Source organism: Mesoplodon bidens, assembly GCF_964165515.1.
Source record: "Mesoplodon bidens genome assembly, chromosome: 16".
In the NCBI taxonomy this organism is placed as follows: Eukaryota; Metazoa; Chordata; class Mammalia; order Artiodactyla; family Ziphiidae; genus Mesoplodon; species Mesoplodon bidens.
This window is the reverse complement of record NC_138173.1, coordinates 45,196,567-45,221,110: the sequence shown is the minus strand read 5'-3', so window position 1 is coordinate 45,221,110 and position 24,544 is coordinate 45,196,567. Positions and strand designations below refer to the sequence as shown.

The window sequence follows — 24,544 nt, the reverse complement described above, 5'->3', positions numbered from 1 at the left end:
TACGGTATTTGTTTTTCTCCTTCTGACTTACTTCACTCTGTATGACAGACTCTAGGTCCATCCACCTCACTACAAATAACTCAATTTCGTTTCTTTTTATGGCTGAGTAATATTCCATTGTATATATGTGCCACATCTTCTTTATCCATCCATCTGTTGATGGACACTTAGGTTGCTTCCATGTCCTGGCTATTGTAAATAGAGCTGCAATGAACATTGTGGTATATGACTCTTTTTGAATTATGGTTTTCTCAGGATATATGCCCATAGTGGGATTGCTGGGTCGTATGGTAGTTCTATTTGTAGTTTTTTAAGGAACCTCCATACTATTCTCCATAGTGGCTGTATCAATTTACATTCCCACCGACAGTGCAAGAGGGTTCCCTTTTCTCCACACCCTCTCCAGCATTTATTGTTTGTAGATTTTTTGATGATGGCCATTCTGACCGGTGTGAGATGATATCTCATTGTAGTTTTCACTTGCATTTCTCTAAGGATTAATGATGTTGAGCATTCTTCCATGTGTTTGTTGGCAATCTGTATATCTTCTTTGGAGAAATGTCTATTTAGGTCTTCTACCCATTTTTGGATTGGGTTGTTTGTTTTTTTGATACTGAGCTGCATGAGCTGCTTGTAAATTTTGGAGATTAATCCTTTGTCAGTTGCTTCATTTGCAAATATTTTCTCCCATTGTGAGGGTTGTCTTTTGGTCTTATTTATGGTTTCCTTTGCTGTGCAAAAGCTTTGAAGTTCCATTAGGTCCCATTTGTTTATTTTTGTTTTTATTTCCATTTCTCTAGGAGGTGGGTCAAAAAGGATCTTGCTGTGATTTATATCATAGAGTGTTCTGCCTATGTTTTCCTCTAAGAGTTTTATAGTGTCTGGCCTTACATTTAGGTGTTTAATCCATTTTGAGTTTATTTTTGTGTATGGTGTTAGGGAGTGTTCTAATTTCATACTTTTACATGTAGCTGTCCAGTTTTCCCAGCACCACTTATTGAAGAGGCTCTCTTTTCTCCACTGTATATTCTTGCCTCTTTTATCAAAGATAAGGTGACCATATGTGTGTGGGTTTATCTCTGGGCTTTCTATCCTGTTCCATTGATCTATATTTCTGTTTTTGTGCCAGTACCATACTGTCTTGATTACTGTAGCTTTGTAGTATAGTCTGAAGTCAGGGAGCTTGATTCTTCCAGCTCCGTTTTTCATTCTCAAGATTGCTTTGGCTATTCGGGGTCTTTTGTGTTAAGATACAAATTGTGAAATTTTTTGTTCTAGTTCTGTGAAAAATGCCAGTGGTAGTTTGATAGGCATTGCATTGAATCTGTAGATTGCTTTGGGTAGTAGAGTCATTTTCACAATGTTGATTCTTCCAATCCAAGAACATGGTATATCTCTCCATCTATTTGTATCATCTTTAATTTCTTTCATCAGTATCTTATAATTTTCTGCATACAGGTCTTTTGTCTCCTTAGGTAGGTTTATTCCTAGATATTTTATTCTTTTTGTTGCAATGGTAAATGGGAGTTTTTTCTTAATTTCGCTTTCAGATTTTTCATCATTAGTGTATAAGAATGCCAGAGATTTCTGTGCATTAATTTTGTATCCTGCTACTTTACCAAATTCATTGATTAGCTCTAGTACTTTTCTATTGCACTACTTGTCTCTCTCCTCTACTGGACTCAAGTTTCTTGAGTGCAGAAACCTTGTCATTTATCTTTGTGTTCTCAGTGTTAGACCATTATAGCCGTTCGGGTCACATGGATTGACTAATCCTGGCTCCTCAGCTTATTTCTAAAATGACCTTGTCAAGTTACTTAACTTCTCTGAGTCTCAGTTTCTTCAGTTATACACCTTAACAGGCTTTTGTTAAAATGCAATGAAACAATATGTATGAAAGCACATTTTGGGAATCCCCTCATGGTCCAGTGGTTAGGACTCTGTGCTTTCACTGCTAAGGGGGAGCGGGTTCAATCCCTGGTTGGGAACTAAGATCCTGCAAACTGTGTGGCGTGGCCAAAAGAAAAAAAAATGCTTTGTATAATTACTTTGTGTTGTTTTGTGTCTTTAAATTTCTAATAATTTTTATTATTAATGTTATATATGATTATTATAGAGAATTAAGAGAATAAAATCATTCAGTCTCAACACACAGAGATAGCCACCTTCCATATTTTGTATTTCCTTCTGGACAATTTCCTACATTTAAACCTATGTAAATATATACAAACATATTTTTATAAGTTGAGATATTCTGCTTTTTTCATATTTTTTGGAGCTAAGATCATCTTTTTTCACTAAGCAGAATATTATGAACATTATTCTATGACATTAAGCATTTTTTGGAAACAGTTTTTTCTTTTTTTTTTTGGTATGCGGGCCTCTCACTGTTGTGGCCTCTCCCATTGTGGAGCACAGGCTCTGGACACGCAGGCTCAGTGGCCGTGGCTCACAGGCCCAGCCGCTCCGCGGCATGTGGGATCTTCCCAGATCGGGGCATGAACCCATGTCCCCTGCATCGGCAGGCGGACTCTCAACCACTGCGCCACCAGGGAAGCCCTGGAAACAGTTTTGATAGATATATATTACAGATCCTAATGAGTACATGTATCATTTATTTGACTATAATTAGAAATTTAGGTTGTTTCCTGGTTTTTTGTTTGTTTGTTTTGCTATAATGCAAAATGACTATCTTTGTATATAAGCTTTGTCTCAATTTCATACTATTTTCCTAAGCTAGATTCCCTAGAAATAAAACTACTAGAGTATAAGGCATGAACATTTTAAAGGCCATCATACTCACTTGCAGATTGCTTTCCAGAAATCTGATAACAATTTGTAGCCCCACCTAACAATGTATGAACATGTCTTTTCTTACTATACCCTTACCAGATTTACTTGTTAAATATTGGATAAATTTGATAGGAGTAGTTAGTATCTCATTATTAGTTTTACTTGCATTTTTTGGATTACTGCTTAGATTGAACATTGTTTTCATAGTGATACTAGTCATTTGTCTTTTTTTCTGTAGTTACCTGTTCTGGCCTTTTGCTTTTATTCCCGTCGGTATATATTCCCAATGCACGGTAACTGATTGGGCTCTTTCAATAAGTATTTGTTTATTGAGTTTGTTATATTTATCACATGAATATAATATAATATAAAATATGAATTTGTTATATTTAGTGCAAATATTTTCCCAGTTTGTCCTTTAATTTTGTTTGTTCTTTCCCTTTTTTTTTGGGTGAAGTAGAAGATAGCTTTATTTCTTTGCTAGGCAAAGGGGGACACAGTGAGCTCCTAACCTTGAAGAAAACTACATTTCTCTGTTCGAATCTGCCCTTTGGAACTCAGGGAAGGTCATGGAGGCTGGAGTCTTGCCTACAAGAAATGGGGGACAAAAGGGCCTCCAAGCCTGGGAGCCCCACAGGGCCTCACTCAGTTTCACTCCACCCTTTTCTTTGATACTCCTCAATCTTGAGGATAGATATTGGACAAGAAAGGGAACAATCATTTTGGATAGAGATGTTAATTATAAACGGAGGAACCCTGTTTTAGGGAGACTTGGTTTTAATCCTCACTTCGGTTTTTATCTTTCCCCAGATCTTTCAGGGAAGTGGGCAATGACTGTTCTGACTACTTCCTGCTCAGATGGGGCATAGTCCTGCCTAATTTGGGGGGAATAGATGCCGAATTAAAAATATTTGAGTTCCACATCCTGGATCCAAATCTTATATGAATAGATACCGAATTAAAAATATTTGAGTTCCACATCCTGGATCCAAGTCTTACATGATTAAGATCTCAATTCCTTGCTCTGGTTAGAGGTAAGAGTGATGACTAGAACTTTAGTAGACAGAATGTATCTCATTCCCTTAGGAATTCAGAATAGGTCTGAAGGCCAATTTGGAACTGGTACTTAGGAGAGACTTGTTGTAGCCAGTTGTTTCCAAACTATTCCTTGTATGGGGAAAACCCATCAAGGCAATCCTGAAGACCTGGAAATAGGAAGCTGACCACATATCTAGCAGTTAGAATTATCAAAAAGAATCAGCATATGAATCTGTAGGTAGAAGTTATGAGAAAGGCTGGGAAAACAGAATTTTCATTCCGCTTGTCGGAACAAATACTTAAGTTTCCCAAAGGGTGAGATGTCCGCTTCTCGGGAGTCTGCTCGCGCTGGCTCTAAGCAGGCTTGGCTGGTCAGTCTCTGGTAATCTTCTTACTCTGGTGTGATGTAACCATGGCTTTACTCCATCCAATTTTAGAGAGAAGTGAGTAGTAAGAAGAATGTCATAGGATCCCTTCCTAGGATCCCTTCTGTTTCTCTTTAAGCTGCTGCTTAGGTCCTTGCTCTTTCCATACTTTCAGCAGCACCTTGTCTTCTGCTTTGAGGGGATGCAAGAGAGCTTCCAGGTGAGGGGGAGACCTGTGGAACATAAACTCATCCATGCATACAGTTAACAATTGACCAATCTGTTGTACATACAGTTTAATTTTTTTCTTCCTGTGTTAGAGATGTTTCTCTTTTTTACTGTTACTACTTTTTCCCTTCTGGCTGGAAAGGCTTCTACTCAACCTTGATCCAGGTGTAATCCTCTTAAATCTTTAGCCAAAATCTCATTGAAGAGGGTGGGGGAATTTTTAAATCCTTGTGGCATCCCTGAGTTTGACATAGCTCAGAAAATTCCAAGTTTGCAACAATACAGGAATGAATGTGTCTGAAATCACATCCACAATGGTCGTGTAGTTTTATCATAATTACTCCATTTTGACTCTCAAATGCATTCCCCTTGTCAATGGTAAAGCAGATGTACAATGCATGTCTGAAAGGACACAAAACAGGCCGCTTTTTACCGCTTTTTAAAGTTAAACCATGTATAGGCCAGAGTGACTTCCTCATACCTCAATATGTGCAGATTTTTTTCTTTCATTTCTCCTTTTGATTGCAAGTCTTTCAGTAGAAGACATTGATGATCAAAATATCTGTCCCTTGGTGCCAGGGCGATTCAGCTGTTTTCCCCAGGTGTAGATCATGTCCCTTGGTGCTAGGCCTCCTTTGTATTTGCCTAGTCAATCCACATTGGGGGAAAACTAATCAAGTATAGTGAACAAGCACAGAGGTATGTTAATGAGGACATGCTTTATAGGCTATACATTTTATAATTTATACCCAATTGTCACACAAGCATTGTACATGTGCTTTCAGCAATAGACCTAAAACAAGCAGTGGTACATGATGAGTAATTACACTCTGATACCTTCACTGGGTAGTTTTCCTTTCCTCCTAAACATCAGGGCAAAAGTGTGGTTAACACAATAACTTTCATAAATTCAAACTTCAATTAACAGAACTAGAATTTCATATCTATTAAACATTAATCCTTTCCTCTAAAATTACCCTCATTTTCATAACCCAAGAGTCTCCAATTTCTGGAGGGACCAGGCAGAGATAAAAGAATATTTCAATTTTTCCTACAGAGGTGTAATTTACCCAGTTGTTCTAAGTCATAAGTAGCTTGAGGGGAAGGGCTTCCCTATGTCTGGGAAAACCATAAACATTATTTACCAGCCCAGTCAGTAACTAATCCTTTTGCTAACTTTTTATGAAGCCATCAGATTCTCCATTAAGATTTTTAAATTTCTTAACCAGCTCAGCTGTATGATATGAAATTTATCAGAGACCTGTATTTGTCAAAAGGGGTCCTTCACATAAGTCTTCTTGAAGATGAAGCACCTTTGCAAAAGCATCAGAGTACAGCAACAGAAAGACTTAAAAGGGCTCAGTTAAGCATCTGACTGCAATGTAACTGGTAAAGAAACTTGGTTACAATTACCAGGATTACATTTAACTTGACTGATTACATTTAATTTAACATACCAAATAATCCTAGTTAAATATTTCTCTCTGAGATGCCTCAAGGGCCCTCTGAAGAATCTCAAAGTTAGCTGGAGGCCAAAAGAACCTTTAGAAACTGCCAAACAATACTTACTCATTTTATACAAAGTGAAAAGATTTCAAGGGCAAATAGGAATCTGGTCTTGCCCTAGCCCACTCCCAACAAAATCCATTTACCCAACTAGATTTAATCCAATCTTTGAAAATCCTGATCATGCACAACTTCAAAAACATTTGCTTTCTTATGGAGAATTATTCCTAAAGAGTTTACCCAAAAGCTCTTATCTCACTTGCATTTCTTAACATTGATGACTCTAAAGACATGTCTATATTAATCAAACCAACAAGCTTAAGCCACCTTCAATAGGAGATATTAATTCAGTACTGAATATTTCCCAGATCATGTGGTCCTAAAATTTATCTTGGCCAATTTTCTAGACATTTAGATATAATTTGTAAGTGCTTACTTTTAAGTCAATTAGATAGAGCTCATTTACAAGTTAACTTTTACATAAAGACTGAGCCAGAGATCTCAGGTTTTTTTGCTTGAGTTTAAAAAGGCCTTCTTTCCCTGCCTTTTTCTTTAGTCTCAGGAACTAGAGATGATCTAGATAAAATAAGTGTTCTGGCAGGCCCAGGCACAGGGGGAGAGAAATAACAATTCCTTTTCATGGGGGAATAGCTGAAGATCTCCCAATTTTGTAAAAATACCCTGGGTGGGGTGTTATAAGATGGAACAGAGCTCTGATCACCCATAACAAAGCTAGTCCAGAAGGGAAAATCCCAGCCAACATTCTGCCACAGGCAAAACCAGACACAATAGGACGGATTCCCTGGTGTTGTCACACGTGAGCCCTGTTAGTGAGCCCTGTTATTCAAAGATGTCTCAACCGGTCAATGTAAGTACTGACATGCATACATACATACAACAAACATGGTCCCACAAACAAAACATGTACAACTCTTTTCTGAGTCTCCCTTATTTTCCTTTCCCTTCAGAAACAACCAGCTCTAGGCAAAATGACTTTCCTTTCTCTTTGTGCCATCAGCTTGTTACCTAGCTGCTCACTTTTATTATGTAACTGCGTGAATGCTTGAAACATGGAATTTCTCCTGTCTTTCTATTCCTGTGACAAAACGGCTCTAGCTGGAGAATAGTATAATAATTTAGGCTACCATTCAAAGACCATCTTCCCTCATTTTCAAGAATGTACGTTGGCCAAACAGAATTACAATAGAATTTCATTTTTTTCCCTAGTTATAGGTTTAGAACTATAGGTCGATGCGTCTGCCAAGATTTTCCCCAGGGGGCTATCAGATGGAGAAAGAGGAGGAGGAGGAGGGGAAGGCGGGGAAGGAGGAGGAGAAGGAAAAGGAGAAAGAGAAGAAAAAGAAAGAGAAGGAGCACTGCCTATCTTTGATTGATAGAACACTCACAAGCGGACTGAAAACAAAACAGGACCCTCGCCAGCATATGGAAGCCTTATGCCAGAAAAAAAAAGCATAAAGCTCAGAGTGGTTGCTTCCAAGTCCTACTTATCCCATGACCTTAGTCTAAGTGGCGCCTTACAGATGGGATTTCTGAAACAGAAAATCCCCAGATGGGAACCAAACGTTCCCCAGATGGAACCAAAAGTTCTTCAGAGGGACAGAATTGAAGGAGCCTGGGAGTGCACTCCCAGGGACTTACCCAGATTCTGGCAGAGGTGTTGTGACATCAGACGCTATCTTTTCTGCTTCCCCAAAACAATTCCTAGGAGTAGGAAGTCCAGAGTGGTCCAGGCAGGAGGAAGAGAGGAAGAGAGGAATGTCCTCAAGGCAAAAATGGCCTCGGGCAGTTGCTAGGACGGTCCCTCTTCCTTTGTGTATTCCCACCTCAGAGTTCCAGCTGCCAGGATGGCAGACGGGGTATGACTGGGGGCTCGGCCTCCAGGCAAGGGTCCCAGGTGATCTGGCTTCTAGGGACACCCCCCCGGACCGTCCCCGAGGCGGTCCCCTGGTGATCACCAAAATTGTTACCTGAAAGCTTGGCCTCTCTGTATACCGGTGCCAAATCGAATCTCAGGGGACAGAGTTTTGGGTGAAGTCGAAAAGGATAGCTCTATTACTTTGCCAGGCAAAGGGGGACACAGTGGGCTCCTGCCCTCAAAAACTGTGTCCCCTGTTTGTTCTTTTAATGTACAAAACCCTGTAATTCGTGGGATCTACTTTCAGAGATGAGTTAAATAGTTTGTTTTTGGCTTTTGAACATTAACTCTTTAACGCCATTGAAATTTGTTTAGTACAAGTACGGAATGTAATATAAATAAAGCATAGGATAAGTTAGAATGTAACTTAATTTTATTTCACACACTCTTCGGAAGTTTTTCCAATTCTCTTTAAGTAATCCTCCATTGACTTGTGATGTCTTCTTTATTATATATTAAGACTTCAAGTATACTAAAATCTGTTTCAGGCTTTTTCTTTTTCATTAACCTATATGTCAATATCATGCCATAATAAACTATTATTGTAGTTTTTTATGTTTTGATAATTAGTAGGCTAAATCTCATAACTTTTATTTTGAAAGTGTTCTTAAAAGATTCTGCCCATTTAGTCTTCCAGATTAATTTTTTAACTTAGAAACAACCCCACGGGCTTCCCTGGTGGCGCAGTGGTTGAGAGTCCGCCTGCCGATGCAGGGGACACGGGTTCCTGCCCCCGTCCGCAAGGATCCCACATGCCGTGGAGCGGCTGGGCCCGTGAGCCATGGCCGCTGAGCCTGAGCGTCCGGAGCCTGTGCTCCGCAACGGGAGAGGCCACAACAGTGAGAGGCCCGCGTACCGCAAAACAAAAAACAAAAAAACCCACTAGGATTTTGATTAGAGTCGCTTTAAACCTCAAAATTAATTTTATTCCCTTATTGATTTAACAATTACAAGTGCCTGCCTTTGACTTACTCATCTCTGTAATAGGTAGCTAGCTATCGGTTCTAATCAACACTACGTTGTCACCTTTCAGCAGTTCATTTGAAATTCAGCCTTTGGTAATTTGAAATATCCTCTTGAGTCAAGTGGAGGGGGTATGTTTCACTAGTAAATTTTCTAAGATTAGCTATTTAAAGAGGTTTTTTTTCTAATGGTTTCTTCTAGGAATGACAATTTAACTAAGTAAATAATCCTTGGAATACAAACCTTGATTTGAGTCTTATCTTTCAGTTGTCTGGGTTTTTGTTGTTTCATTTAGAAAAAGCTAAGCAGCTCTGATCTGTAATCCTCTAAAGTGTGTATTCCTTCCACCTTCTCCCTTGTCAGCCTACAGATTCATTTCTTTTTCTTTGTAGTTTAGAAATGTTAATTGACTCTGCCTTGTTGTCAGTCTCTAATTGTTACTTTTGTTTAGAACTCCATCATCTTTCTATGTCTCTGACCTTTCTCTTTTTTTTTTTTTGAAATTTTCGTCTGCTGTTTTCAGCTTTATACCATCTGTTCTGTGTTTTGAAATCCCGATTATTGTAGGTTGAACCTCTTTGCTCTGTTCTCCAATTATTTAATTTCTATATCATTTCATATATTTGCATAACTATCCTGTTCTCCAATTATTTAATTTCTATATCATTTCATATATTTGCATAAGTATTCTGTTCTCAAGGTATTTCACAGTTTTGCTTTCTTTTGTCGTTGAGTTATCTGCAATGTCATTTCTATCTTATACAGCTTCAGATGGTATCCTTAATTCTTCAGTTTCTATTTTCATTACCCTGAATTTATTTTTATCTTGAGCCATTCTTGTTTAATATAACTTGTGTTTTTGAAATCTCTGAGTTTCACCTGTTCTTTAAATACTTAATTGTTTTTCAATCATTTCTTAATTTTTTAAAAAACACTAAAAATGAGCAAATTTGCATTTTGGTTCTTTGTTTTCCTTTCCAAAATGCTTTTGGTTGCAGATTTGTTGTTGTTGTTAATTAATTCTTCTTTCATGTTAATGAACTGAGATTTGCTGGCATTGAAAAATTTTCATTATAGGTTATTATAATTGGCATTTTAATAAGACTTGAAAAGAAGTTCCTGGCCCTGTTCATCCTTCTTCTGTCTTCCAGAAGTTCAGTGTTGCATTCCTAACTGCTTTATATAATGCCTGATACGTTACTGTGTGAAAATAGCTGATTAAACGTCCTTTGACAGTGATATTTTTCTTCTATTTTAGGGGCTTCACTGTGACTTTGCTTGCCTGATGTTTCAATACTTAGTAAATAAACCTTCAGAAGAAAGGGTTAGGGAGATCATTGTTAATGCTGTTGAAATTGAGCAGGTAAGCAGGAAAGCTTACATAATTAGCACATCTCTCTTTCTTTGATGTTTGTACCATTATTTCATTAGGTTGACACATGAAATTGCCATTTTGTAGGTCAAAATTGGTATCAGCAATATTATATGGTCAACCTGGCAGTACCAATAGATGATATATTGCAGTTATTATGTCAACTTTATAAGTCAGTCTTTATTATATATTAAGATCTTATGTATACTATAATTTGTTTCAGGACTATTTTTTTGTCTCATTGATCTGTCAAATTTCATGCCATAACAAAACTATTTTAATTATCTTAGCTGTCTAGGTTTTTAGCTGCTAGAGAGCAGTGATGGTTTCTTGTTTTGTATTCTTAAACTAGCAGGGTATCTAGCTTGAAGCATGCATCAAATGTTCACAGAATGAATAAATAAATGAATTAGTGAATAGTAAAGTATGATTTAGGGCATGTAAAGATCTCTAACTAGAAAGACCTGGATGCTTCACTTAGAATGTACTTTTATCATTTTAAAGAACTAGTTGAAAAATAAAATAAGTTTTTAAACTTCTTTTTAATAATGCATACTTTAACAGCCATAGTTTTCATATTGGAAAGAGAGAAAAGGCAGAAATCTTGAATCACTTTTAGAACTAAATCCAAATGGTTAATATGTTTTTTTTCTTTATTAAAATTTTACCACTGTGTTTAAGTATAATTGGCATTCAGTTTATCTCCCAGTTCCCAGATCCATTTCTATTTCTTTCTCATTTTCTCTATTAATTGAGCTTTCTCTCTTTCCCAGTTCCCTTTCATAGTCATGTTCTCCACAACAATCATCTTAGGTGAATCTTTTTCTGGGTATTTCAGAACAAAGTATCTCCTTTTTTTTCTACTGAGAAAGCATATAAATTCAGGTCCTCCAAGTGCTACTTTAAAAAATACCGGTAGTGTAATAGTTTCAATTTACTTTGGCTATATGAGAATGTGAAATAATAATGTGAATAGTAACACCCCACCCCAATACTCATTTTTAAGCAAATGAGTATTGTTTGCCATGTTGAAAGAATTTATCCTAGTGTACTTTCCTTGAACAAGATCAGTGACTTAGAAGATTAATAAAATTAGAACCCTCTTTTTATTTGGAAAACACATATAATTTATTGTTCTTTCTTTCTACTTTATTCTGTTTTTCTTTATATCTCAGGAGTTTTTAACAGAAGCCTTGCCAGTTGGCCTCATCGGAATGAATTGTGTTTTGATGAAACAGTATATTGAATTTGTAGCTGACAGATTGCTTTCAGAACTTGGATTCTCAAAGGTAAGGTGTTTAAAACGTATTACTGCTAGCTAAAATGTTATAGTCAGGTAAGGCCTCTAAAATACATACTATATTTCACTGAAAGCTTTTGTAACATACTAGTCTATTTTTTAAAATTGTCCATGACAGCCTTATTTTACATCAACAAATTGATTTTATAAAATCCTTAAATGAAACTTAAATGAAATTCATAACAGAAGTACATGCTGATAAATCTTAGAACTAATAAGCTCAATCAATTACATTGTAATACATAATTGTAGGTATCTATTTAACAGGACTATCTTTAAGTAATTGGATTTAATATGCAAATATATGTTTACCCTCAGATAAATCCCCATGTGTCTATGTTATAATTTGTGGGTTAATGCTTTTAAATAGGAAATCATTATTAGGAAGACATTAACTGTCATAATTTGACTCTTTGAACTCAGTTGTCTTTAAGTTATTTCTGTCATTTTGTTTATCAGAGATAATGTACCTGAATTTTGATGTGTGCTTTTCACATGACTTAAGGGGTGGAGGCTGCAGCCAGACTACCTGGGTTTTAATCCTGATTCCACCACTTTCTAGCAATGTGACCTTAGGCAAGTTGCTTAACCACTGTCTTAGTTTCCTCATCTGTAAAGTGAAGATAATAATAATCCTTACTACAAATTATTGTTGATGAGTTGGTATACTTGAAGCACTTAAAATAGTGTCAGACATATAGTATATATATATATATATATACATATAGTATATATATAGTATATATAGTAAATGAACACTAAATGGTCATGTTGTATTCATCATAAGTGGAATATTCACAGAAATTTACTATGTACTATACTATGTTAATTAGAAATTATAGGTTTTGATTTCTCAGCATGGAAATGGAAGTTTAAATTAATGAGAAGAATTATGAAATCCATGATGCTGGGGTAATCATTACCTTTCTTGGTAATACATTTATTTTCTGGTAACTACAAAAATACTATGATGAAAAAGTCAGATGGGGCAAAGATTTTTTGTAATTATAAACTGTAAAATATCACTATTTATATATTTTAGTTGCAAGATCCTCTCTTTTTACTGATCATTAATGAGAGAAATAAAGATTATAATTACATTAATATGATCTCTGAAATTTATAAGCTATGTATTAAAAGAAATTGTTTTTTTCCTAAGTTATACAATATGTTTGTTATAGGAAAGTTAATTTGTTTACTTAAACCTTAAAGTGAACTCACTATCCTTTAACCCACCACCATATCCTCACACCCACTCATCCACATTCTCCTGCTTATTGGAAAACTACACACCCCTGGGTCTAGTTTTTCCTTTGGGAACTTGCTAACTGTAGATATATAAAACATGCCTCCTAAGAAGAAAATCTGGATGTAGTATAAGACATTATTTCTCCACAGGCCTTCAAAATATCTCAATAAATTCCAAAAAGCAGAAATTATACTGACCTCTTAGATTTAATGCAATAAAATTAGAAATTAACAATAAAAGATTACCAAAAAGTTCCATCTACTTAGAAATTGAGACTATATTCTTTAAAATGGGAGTAAAAATGAAAATATAAACTAATAGAAAATATAAACTAAATGCCATTAAGATTACTATATATCACAACTTGTAGAATGCAGCCAAACAGATCCTCAGAGGAAAATTTGTAGCCTTGAATGTCTATTAAGAAAGCAAGACAATTTAAAATACATGAACTAAACTTTGAACTCAAGGAACTACAAAAAGAATTATTCTTATAATGATAGTTTTTGGTAAAATAAGAGATTATTTAAATTAGCAAATGGTTGTCATTTATACAGAATTCTAAAGAGAAGCCACATTAATATTGTTTTCAACTTTTCTTTTAGTTTTGGCTTAGTCAATAAATATTTGAGTACTTCTATGTGTCAAAACCAAGCTACTTAATTTAGGTTGGTCTTAGTTACTTTGTCCATGACATGAATTATTTGGATCAGATTTTTTGGAAGGTACCCAGTTTTAAAATCCAGTGAATCTATGACTGTTGTTCTGTGCTCTTTCCACTGTATCCTGCTGTGAGTGATAACTCACCTTTTCACTGCCTCTTAACAGTATTTCTGACAGGCAATTTCACAGAGTTCCACAACTCAACCACACCCAGCATATGAACTTTTTTTGGAAAAAAAAATACATATAGCTTTTTAAAGATATAAATCACAGAACATGCAGTTCACCTATTAATAAATGTACAATTCAATGGTTATAGTATATTTGCAGAGTTGTGCAGCTATCACAACACTTTGAGAATATTTTTATCACCCCACAAAGAGACTCTATACCCATTAGCAATCAGTCATTTCCTTTTCTTTCCTCCATCCCCACCATAGCCCTAGGCATTATTAATTTTTTGTCTCTTTAGATCTGCCTGTTCTATAAATCCCATTTCATATAAATGGAATCATACAATATATGATACATACCATATACTGGTATATGGTATATACAAAGCCAGTATAATGTTTGCAAATTTCATTCATGTTAGCATGTATCAGTGCTTTATTCCTTATTATGGCCAAATAATATTCCATTGTATGATTATACCAAATTTTATTTATCCATTTATCAGTCAATGGAGATTTGGGTGGTTTGCTTTTTTGGCTATTATGAATAATGCTGCTATGAACATTCATGTATAAATTTTTGTGTGAACATATGTCTTCATTTACCTTGGATATATAACTAGAAGTGAAATTGCTGGGTCATATAGTAACTCTGTTTTTAATCATTAGAGGAACTACTATACTGTTTTCCAAAGCCACTGCATCATTTTACATTAACACCAGCAGTATATGAGGGTTCCAGTTTCTCTACATCCTCACTAACACTTATTATCTTTTTTCCTTCCAGTTTTATTGAGATATAATTGACATACAGTACTGTATAAGTTCAAGGTGTACAGCATAATGATTTGACTTACATACATCATGAAATGATGACCACAATAAGTTGTCTTTTTTTATTACAGCCATTCTAGTAGGTGTGAAATGGTATCTCATTGTAGTCTTGGTTTTCATTTCCCTAATGGATAATGATTTTGAGCATCTTTTCATGTGCTTATTGGCCTTTGTATATCTTTTTTAAGAGAAACGTTTGTCCATTCAGATCCTTTGCCCATTTTTAATTGGGTTATTTGAATATATTCTTATCTGTGGTATTCATAATTCCTGCTGGAATATTCCTAATTTAAAAAAATCCTCTTTTATTGTTCTTCATGGATCACAGAAATATCTCCATTTCCATCAAGCTTTATCTCCAAGCCTGCCTCTTGAATTCAGAAGCAGTAAAAAAGTTTTGTCAACTTATGTGCCACTTTTTGTTTGGGGTTACTATGGACAGCATTTATTCTGTCTTCCCCAATCATGGCTCCTTAACATCAATTTGATGATTATATGTTCTCTTATGAACTAAGAAACATATTTATGTCCACAGTACATTGTTGGTAATTTAATATTTTGTAGTATCATGTAGATGTGACTATCTAATGGTAATACCTGTGAAAAATGCCTATAATATCTATGGTGTTTTATATTTCTCACGCCGTGAAGACATTTTAGTCATGTTAGTTTGGCATTAAATCTTTCATTTCCATTTTAAAATAGTCTTTTTCTCCTTTCTGCTTCTTAGAATACCAGAGATGCTCATATAGTTTCTTTAAGAGGTTAATAGGTGATCTTAGTCATCTTAAAATGTATCAGCCTTGAGTGCTTCCAGGACCCTAGGGAATAGTGTGATCTTTAGGTGACTAGACAGGTGTTGGGAGACCTGAGTTATCTATTGTTCTTCTTGTGGGATGTAATTTGGCTTCTTCAGAATGTCTAACAATATTTCTTTTCTTTTCAGGTTTTTCAAGCAGAAAATCCCTTTGATTTTATGGAAAACATTTCTTTAGAGGGGAAAACAAATTTCTTTGAGAAACGAGTTTCAGAGTATCAACGTTTTGCAGTTATGGCGGAAACTACAGATAATGTCTTCACGTTAGATGCAGATTTTTAAAACCCTCCCCATACATATCTAAACTTATCATTGGTAAATAGCAGTCTATTTTTCTCTGCTTAAAAAAAAAAAAACTAAAATATCTTCTTTAGGGCACAGGATTTTGCTCAAAAGGAAATCCAAAACCAAATATCAATCAAGTTGGATTTATAGAAATATGCTTTAATCTTCCTGTTTAACAGTCAGAGTATGACCTCTAAATGCTTTTGTTTCATCACTAAAATAAAAGATGGCATTATATTTGTTAAGAGCATGGCGTGAAGGGTCAGATAAGAGTTTGAGATTCTGTCCTACTTTGTGTGACCCTTGGTAAATCAGTTAATCTCTCTAAACCTCAGTTTACTTATCTTTAAAAGGAATGTAATAGTAGGTCCTAAATTCATAAAGTGTGTATGAGGATTAAGATGCAAAATAAGTTCTTAGCCAATACTGCTGTTGCAGCCTCCTCCTCCTTCCATCTCCCCCTCCTATTATTATTATTGTTGTTGTTAGTAATAGTATTAATTGCAGTGATGTGATAAAATACTCCCATCTCCTCAAAGTAATTGTGATTCTAGGTCCTAAGATCTAGAATTAGATCTTTGTATTTTTAATGTTTTAGGAAGAACATAAAGATTTCCTTAAAAAGATTATAATTTTCATTAACATGAGAATAACTTCTTTGAATTTCTCAGTGTGTAGTTAAGGAAATTTAGTTCTAAGTTGCTTTGGGCAGGATACTTATGGAGTGGAATCTAGGTTATCATGATAGTTGACCTTGTAAGCAAAATGATTCTGCTCCTTCAGAAATTAAAAGGGTAATTTTAGCCAGACATAGCCCTGGAATGTTTAAAACCAGGGTGAATTAGCTAGAATAGCATTTCCCAAAGAGCACTGTAAAAGCTGTTAGCCCCTCTAGATATTTTGTGGGGTGGTGGGTAGAGATTCTGTGGTCAAATGAGTTTGGGAAATATTGTACACTCCATTCCTCTTTAGAATGTATAGTCAGTAGACTGAGACTCAAAGACTGAGAAATTCTGTATTACATAAACTGATTTCCCCCTGCATATTGCAAACCTACTTAACAAAGATCTGTTTTTCACCTGTTAACATCTCACCTAACTATTGTTCCTCAGAACATAGGTTGGAAAAATCTGGCCTAGATAACCATTCTATACATGGAGGAAGGGCCTGTGGACCAAACAAGGGAGAACCTGGTAGGGATTATTGAACCATTTCAACTTTGTGCCAAGCTGAGTAATGTACCTATGATTGACCTCAGCTATATTTCTTATACTCCTACACCTCTTATATGCTGTTATGAGATTTAATTCTTTTATGGAACGATGCCTGCTGCATGATAGCAGATGGTTAGGGAGACTGAGGAAAGGCCAGCATCTGAGAAGTCTGCTCCCTCTATCATAGGGAACTGTCAAGAGGTAGCCTGAGCCCAAGCAAGCAGTGGGGTTCCCCACTCACAGCAAATTATTTTATACAATTCTGGTTAATAAGGTTTAGAAATTTTCCCTTTGCATACATTTTTGCTCCATTCATTCCACAACTATCTAATGGATTAAAACTGGAAGTTTTCAAGTGGATGCAAAAGGAACAGGCCATAACTTTATCTGTTAGAGAGGATATCAGAAACTTGAGCTATTTTGGCCTATGATAATACCATTTATTTGTTCAAGGCTTCATAGTTTGCCGAGTGTTTTTGCATCACCTCATTTGATCTCACAACAGCCTTATGAGCTTGACAAAGCAGGTAGTATTGAAATTTATAGATGGAGAGAGTGAGGCTCAGCAAAGTTCAATGACTTGGCCAAGATCTGCTCGTACTCACTGTCCCTACAATGTATTTTTTTTTCTTAGAAGTTGTCATATTTCTGATATTTAGTCCTTTGCCATCCATCTTCACTTGCTTTTCCCTATTTTCCCATTAAACTATCACATACTTTAATTAAGGTACCATATACAGTAATTAAAGTATCATAATATCATAAACATTTTAACTATATTCAGGAAATATGTTCAAAGACATTCATCTACTGCCATACAAAAACTTACACTTAAAATTGATAAAATATCGGTAGTGACATCAGAATGCAAGAAAAAAGTTTTATATTGCATATTCCCTTTGTTTTGAATCCAAATCTTTCTCACAGGTAATTACAGGTGCCTTAATATGAAGCTTATTTATCGTAGCAATAAACCTAACTGTATTGAGATGACATTTTAATACTGAAATACTGGATTTTTAATACACTGGTTTATTATATTCAGTATTCTATCCCCTTTTCCTGGCTTCCAGGTTTCATATTTATTTATTATGTTTAGTGTTTTGGTTCTTAGTTCTTAGGGAATCAAGAAGTTGTGGAATCTCTTTTTAATATTATCTGACAGGCAAAGAAAAAAATTCAGAGTATGTTTATAACTTTTGTTTTAATAGCACATGTATTTAAATCATTGCTATAGCAAAGTTGGTTATTTAAGAATGTAAAACCTAGTTGTTTGATGACAAATTGCATTTATTAAAAATATTTCCTTGTAGCCATGTAGAATCATGACTTGGAAGGACTCAGGAAGACTGATCCAGTGCTTTCAGACAGGGCTGTTTTGCTGTTCAATTACATACAATAATAAACAATTATTCTTACAATTTAAGCTTATCTCAGTCATGTCTTTATATATGAAATTTTTCCAGTTCTCTCATTTTGGAACATTCAAAATTTTCAGCTCCTTTTGCCACTTTGGTTTTCATTTGTTCATGGAAAACATAATTATAGAGAAAACACAACAACTTGTATATTTAAAAAATAAATTCTTTCATATTCAGAATTTTGCATTTTACATTTAGATATGCTAATGTCATACCACAGAATTCCCAAATTGCATTTGTGCAGATTAAGCTAAGGGCTGAATGTCACTAACTGCTTTTTGGTGATAAAGAGAGCTGCTGCTGGGCTACAAGAATGCCAGTTTAATCCTGTAACCAGCTATTATATTTTTGAACTAAGTTGAGTGAACTGGTAGCCAACTCAGGAACTCTTCCTCAGCAGAAATCTACATGAGTAGCACAGAAGTGAAATCTGTATATCTTTGTTTTTCCCACCCTTCAAATGGTCTGCTCCTTTTTAGACAGCAACAGGTTTGAAGGAAAATCTAAAATTCCTGAGGCATTAGGACAAAAGAATTTAAGCCTTTAAATTTGGGGCTTAATTCTGTTAAAGAAAATATAGGTGAAAATGAAAGGCTGAAGATTTTTTTTTTGTACAGGTAAAAACATAACAATTCAGTCTTTTTCTAAGTTTCCAGGAACCTTAACTTATGTATCTGTTTTACAACTGTGTTTTGATTTTTCCAAATGTCTGGTCATTTAGCAAAGCTAGTATCTACTGTTTACACAGAAAGGTTTATTAGGTGTGGTGTACTTAAATATTTTTAATGTATTTTACATTATGGTCAGTCCAGCCAATCCTGCATATATAGAATTTTTTTTTCCCAAGGAAATGAGTTGTTCTGTTATTTTATTGGTTTAGTACATTAGAATAAACTGTATCATAGCTACATCATTTTGTGTATGTCCTTTTTGAGTAAGAATGTTTCTTTGTAAGTGCAGGGGCTATCCTAGTAAAGGAATGTATGTATTTTCTATTTGAGTATACAGATAAATACATATTGGTATTACTGTGTTTAACTATTCCCCCTACCACTCTTCTTTGACCTAAATGGGAACCCCCCCAGCTCTCTCTCATCTACTTTCTCCCAATCCATGAGCCTGCCTTTCTTTGTGTCTCTTTGTATCCAGCTGAGATTCTACAATCTATTCTATTACTAGTCGTAACATTCTCTATCAATACCCTGAACTGTGTTCTTCATCTGCATTTCTACCTTACATAGAAAATTCAAAGAAATTCCTCCACCCTGTTATGAAGCCACAATCCAGTTTTTCCATGTTTGCACCCTACCAGCCAAATACTGCTAGAGAAAAAGTCATGTAAGACAAATTGGATCTGCTATACATTCATGATTACCTACTGTCTTAGTCCATTTGGGCTGCTATAAAAAACTACCGTAGAGGGCTTCCCTGGTGGCGCAGTGGTTGAGAGTCCGCCTGCCGATGCAGGGGACGCGGGTTCGTGCCCCAGTCCGGGAAGATCCCACGTGCCGCGGAACGGCTTGGGTCCGGGAAGATCCCACGTGCCGCGGAGCGGCTTGGGCCCGTGAGCCATGGCCGCTGAGCCTGCGCGTCCGGAGCCTGTACTCCGCAACGGGAGAGGCCACAACAGTGAGAGGCCCGCGTACCGCAAAAAAAAAAAAAAAAAAAAAAAAAAAGCTACCGTAGAGGGTAGCTTAAACAAGACATTTATTTCTCACAGTTCTCAAGGCTAGGAAGTCTGAGGTCAAGTTGCTGACATCAGTGTCTGGTGAACCTTGCTTCCTGGTTTATAGACAGCTGTCTACTGGCTGTGTCCTCACATGGAGGGAGTGGTAACGGAGCTCACTGAGGGCTCTTTTACAAGGGCACTAATCCCATTCATGAGGGCTCTGCCCTTATGACCCAATCACCTCCCAAAGGCCCCACCCCAAATATCATCATACTGGGGGATTAGGTTTCAACATGAATTTTGGTGGGACACAAACATTTAGGTTTATAGCACCTCCATCAGCATTGTCTGACAATCATACTATAGTTTCCTGGTAAGCTTGTTCTCCATTCTCCTCAATTGCTTTTTCACGCTGTTTCCTCTCTCTGCTCCTACCCTCACTCCTCAAAGAGGAACTATATCATCTCTTTTTCTTTTTGGACTTTGGGCACACAAGAGAGATTCTCAGAGTCAGCAGAAAATTTTGACAATTTAGGAGTTGTAAATCTAGAACCTAAGAACTTGGCAGTAGAATCCAAGATACCAGTTTCTACGCATGATTTCTGTTCTGTGCAGTCATTACAATCAGAGGGTGATTAAGGAGAATATCTGTTTTGCCCTCCCTTCTGGGAATAACAGCCACTTGATTCTGGGAGCTGTTGCTCCCACTCCCACCATGTGGTTCTTGCAGGGCTAAGCTACTTCATCTGCACAATGTGTACTTCATATGTTTGGGCACAAGTGTGAGGCATGTGATCCAGGCGGGGCCGGGTCCTTACCTAAGGTTTTCTAATTGAAACTAAAGGAAAAGGATCACTTTTATTCTAACAACAAAACTAGAGAAAGTGTCCTACCTCTAACTCCCCCTGAGGTCCAATCTTATCCCAATTCTTTGCAACCTTTCATTGTCAAGGTAATAAATGCCTACATTTTGCCTAAGATAGTTCAAGTTAAGTTTCTTGATTGGCAACCAAAAAGACCCTAAAAGCAGAAATTGGCTCCTGGAAACAAAACAAAAACAAAGTGATTGGTAAGAACCAGCGTGTTCATGTGTGTATCAGTCCAGGAGCCGAGAGCCTGGAGTTTGCACCTTGAGCCCAGGGTTTGCACCTTGGGTGGACCCTGAGAGCCGGGTGTTTGAGTCTTCAGTGAAAGTGGAGTACTGTCTGGAGGACAAGGTGAAGAGTAGGAGAGGGAGGTAGAGCTGAGTTGTGAGTCTCAGAAGAGCAGGGTTTTTTACAGAAGAATGTGGCGTCTGTAGTCTGCACACTCATCCTGCAATGAAAAAACAGTTGTCCTTGTTTTACGTGGCCTTTTTAGGTGACTTGTGCATCTGGGCTTTCTGCACCGTACGCCACCTCTCACAACCACATCTGCGCTCTGTTCGTTTCTCCGAGTTGGCGTGTTTACACATCATAGGGAAAGAGAGCATCGCCAGTTTGTGTGAGTAATGGTCAAAGGGAATATTCTTTTTTTTTTTTTTTTTTTTTGTGGTACGCGGGCCTCTCACTGTTGTGGCCTCTCTCGTTGCGGAGCACAGGCTCCGGACGCGCAGGCCCAGCGGCCATGGCTCACGGGCCCAGCCGCTCCGCGGCATGTGGGATCCTCCCGGACCGGGGCACGAACCCGTGTCCCCTGCATCGGCAGGTGGACTCTCAACCACTGCGCCACCAGGGAAGCCCAAGAATGTTCTTGATATTGCCTCACCAGAACAATAGTGTCCAAGTTCTAAGAGAAAAAATGTGTGCTTCACTGTATCTTGAACATTTAATTCTCAATAAAATAATATTTTGTACATACCTTAGCATTTATAAGGTGATTTTTGCAATCATATTATTCCAATCATTTCATTGGTTCCCTAATTTTATGAGGAACTACTGTGTCATGATAATAGTTTATAAGGGATCTGAGGCTTAGACAAGTTACTTGCCCAAGCCCATGCAACGAGTAAAAGCTAGAGGCAGGACTCCAACCCAGCTGTCATGGCTTTAAATCCCATCATTTTTTCACTGAGTGTACCCAAATTTCTATTCCTACTACTGCTGGAAGCCTTTGGCTTCCTGCGGGTGGTACCTGCTCCGGAAGATCCTGGAAATGTTTTGCCTGAGGTCGCGTTTCCTGACTTCCTCATGGTGGAGCCCTTGAGCCACTGGTTTCTCAGCCTAGAGGCTGCTCCTTCGCTGCGGAGCTAAGGAGTTAGATTTTGAAGAAAGACGACTGTTTCCAGTCCAGCTTGGGCTGCTTGGCCAGAACGAGGCCTCTGGAAACACAGAAGGAATTCATGCTCAGCACTGGCCCTTTAGAAGGGCAAACTCCCAACAAAAGCCCACAGGGAACGCGCCCCCTGGCTGGCTGGATAGAGATGAAAGTCTAGGTGACAGTGCCACAAAGGAAGCCCTGCATTTTAGCACCAACTGAAAGAGGAAGATCCTCTTTCCATAAACGATGCCAAGCAGCTATGAAACAACTGACAAACCACACACGCTTGTGAGGCATAAGAGCCTCGGACTAGTCACAGAGTCCCTTTGGCTTCTGCATGAGTTGGAGGGAGGGTGTGGTAGAGAGGAGAGGGGATGGTGGAGAGGGGAGGGTCAGAAATGGCAAAAAGGTGGCGCTTACCCTCTGGTGCATTCTGGGAGGATCTGGGGATGGAGGGAACATACTAGCTCTTGTCTATTGTACCTGAATAGGTCACGTGAGTTCCTTTGGCCCTGGATACCTGTGGCTCTCCTCTGCCTTGGTCTGAGGAGGGTGATCTATGTGGTCGGGGCAGGATGGGGGTATTTGCAGAATTCGGAAATGGGAAGCAGGTTTCCTGGGAGTTAGGGGCCATTAAAAGATGCTTCATCCTATGAAGCCTAAATCTTCTTTTTTCCTTAACAATTCCTTTATTTTTGAGGCTTTAGGTCTATTACTTGGGAGTGAATCTGGGTCCAATACTGTATTACATTCCCTGTGAAGAGCAGGGCCCCACTGGCAACACTTTACACCTGCTGCAGAGCTACAGGCTTGTTAAAACACAGAGTGCTGGGCCTCACAGTGTTTGATTTGCTGGTGTGGATGAGCTCAAGAATTTGCATTTGGAAATTCCACTCCTGGGTATATATCTGCTGGTCTTGGAGAGTCTTGGGGAGAGGCAGGAGGCAAGTGCAGCTCACCCTGGGGACATAGACACTGGAGGCAGCCAGCCCTGGGAGCCCACCACTGCCAGGTACCACTGTGGAATCCTCCCTCTAGCCTCAATCTGTCTTGACCCAGTTAACTCACTTGCAACCCACAGAAAGTACCTCCAAATGTGGGACACTGCTATTGTGAGATGTGGGAGAGCACAGGCTTTAGAGCCAAACTACTTGATTCAAATCCTGGCACTACCATTTACTGGCTGGATTTTGGCAAGTCGTTATCTGTAAAAGTGGGAAGAAAAACAGTGTGGACGTCTTGTGTTGTTGTATAAATACGCAGAACACTTAAAAGGGCACTCAGCACATAGTAAGCACTCAACAACTGACGCTATTATCTTATAGCTTCTGTCTAGCACTAAAATTCTAACTCTATGCCTGGAACTTTCCCATTAGTTTAGAGAGACCTTAAAATCAATAGTTCCTGTAAGGCTGAGCTATGGGCCTCTGGCTTTGTCACCTCTAACAATTTCATCATAGTATAGGTTTCATTTCCATCTTACAGACTGATTTTTCAATTTTTTAGTATAAATTTCTAAATGGTCTTAGTATCTAGCATTTTAGTTGGCTGGGAAATATACTTGTGTGTTCCCTTAGCAAATAAGACAGCTTTACTCTGCCTACAACATTAGGAGCACGTGAAATTCAGTTCACTTTAATTATCTATACAGGTTTAACGTCGCTTTTTGCTGTTTTTACGAACATTCCCTTTTAAGGCTAATGAACAAATCACAAGCCTTCATAATGAATAATTCCCATTTGGTTCTACGGGTAGCAAAGTCAAGTAGCTGTAGTGCCACAATATATCACAGCTCTAAGAAGAAACTTCACTCCCAGTAGATATTATCCTGCTGTTCCTACAATGGATTGAGACCTTGAGGGTCCAGGTTTGTGGCTCCTCTGCCTTGAAAGCCACTCATTGCACAAGGTGGGATTCAGACTGGCTTTCATTTGCAGTAGGGACCTCAGTTTGAGCCTAGGCACCACCACTGGGATTCAGGCATGGCTGGTGTTTTGAGAGAACTGGTGTGGTGGCTCAACTGAAGTTTCTTTGCATGGGGTCTCCTGGGAGAGGATCAGCTCTGGGGCAAGCAGGAGACAGAGCTGATGGGTTTGACCCAAGCGTTTGGATGGGGCAGAGATTCTGAATGTAGTACAGAGGCCGTTGTGCAAACCCCTCCCAGGTAGGACAAGGGTGAAGCTAGAGTTTGAAACAGTGGTTTTACAGAACCTTGCCCATGTTGGGATACAAACCACACCAAGGATAATACAAAGAGGAGAGGTCCATTCCCCTTTCCAAGCCATCTTGTAATCGACTTTGGTGCCTGGCAGAGCAAAGGGGTTCTTGGTTGTTCCACCTTCTTGCTGTTGTAAACACACACACACACACACACACATATGCATAGACATGTCCATATACAACTTTATACATTTCCATGATTTTCCCCTGGGACAAATTGGGTCAAAGGATTGCAGAATTCTGAAGCTGTCCTATTTTTT

At 37.7% G+C, this 24,544-nt stretch overlaps 1 protein-coding gene and 1 long non-coding RNA gene across 2 annotated transcripts in view; both read left to right on the top strand.

Annotated features, from left to right (window-relative positions):
• Positions 1 to 18,162, top strand: part of RRM2B (ribonucleotide reductase regulatory TP53 inducible subunit M2B) — a 34,693-nt gene extending 16,531 nt beyond the window's left edge. Inside the window, exons 7-9 of the mRNA XM_081259034.1 lie at positions 10,088 to 10,192; positions 11,377 to 11,490; positions 15,367 to 18,162. Of these exons, the coding sequence (XP_081115160.1) occupies positions 10,088 to 10,192; positions 11,377 to 11,490; positions 15,367 to 15,519 (372 nt within the window). The 3' untranslated portion in view covers positions 15,520 to 18,162. The remainder of the gene's footprint in view (positions 1 to 10,087; positions 10,193 to 11,376; positions 11,491 to 15,366) is intronic.
• A 3,121-nt stretch (positions 18,163 to 21,283) lies between these two features.
• Positions 21,284 to 24,544, top strand: part of LOC308630100 — a 48,790-nt gene continuing 45,529 nt past the window's right edge. The window contains exon 1 of the long non-coding RNA XR_014017758.1: positions 21,284 to 21,308. This is a non-coding gene — a long non-coding RNA (uncharacterized lncRNA). The remainder of the gene's footprint in view (positions 21,309 to 24,544) is intronic.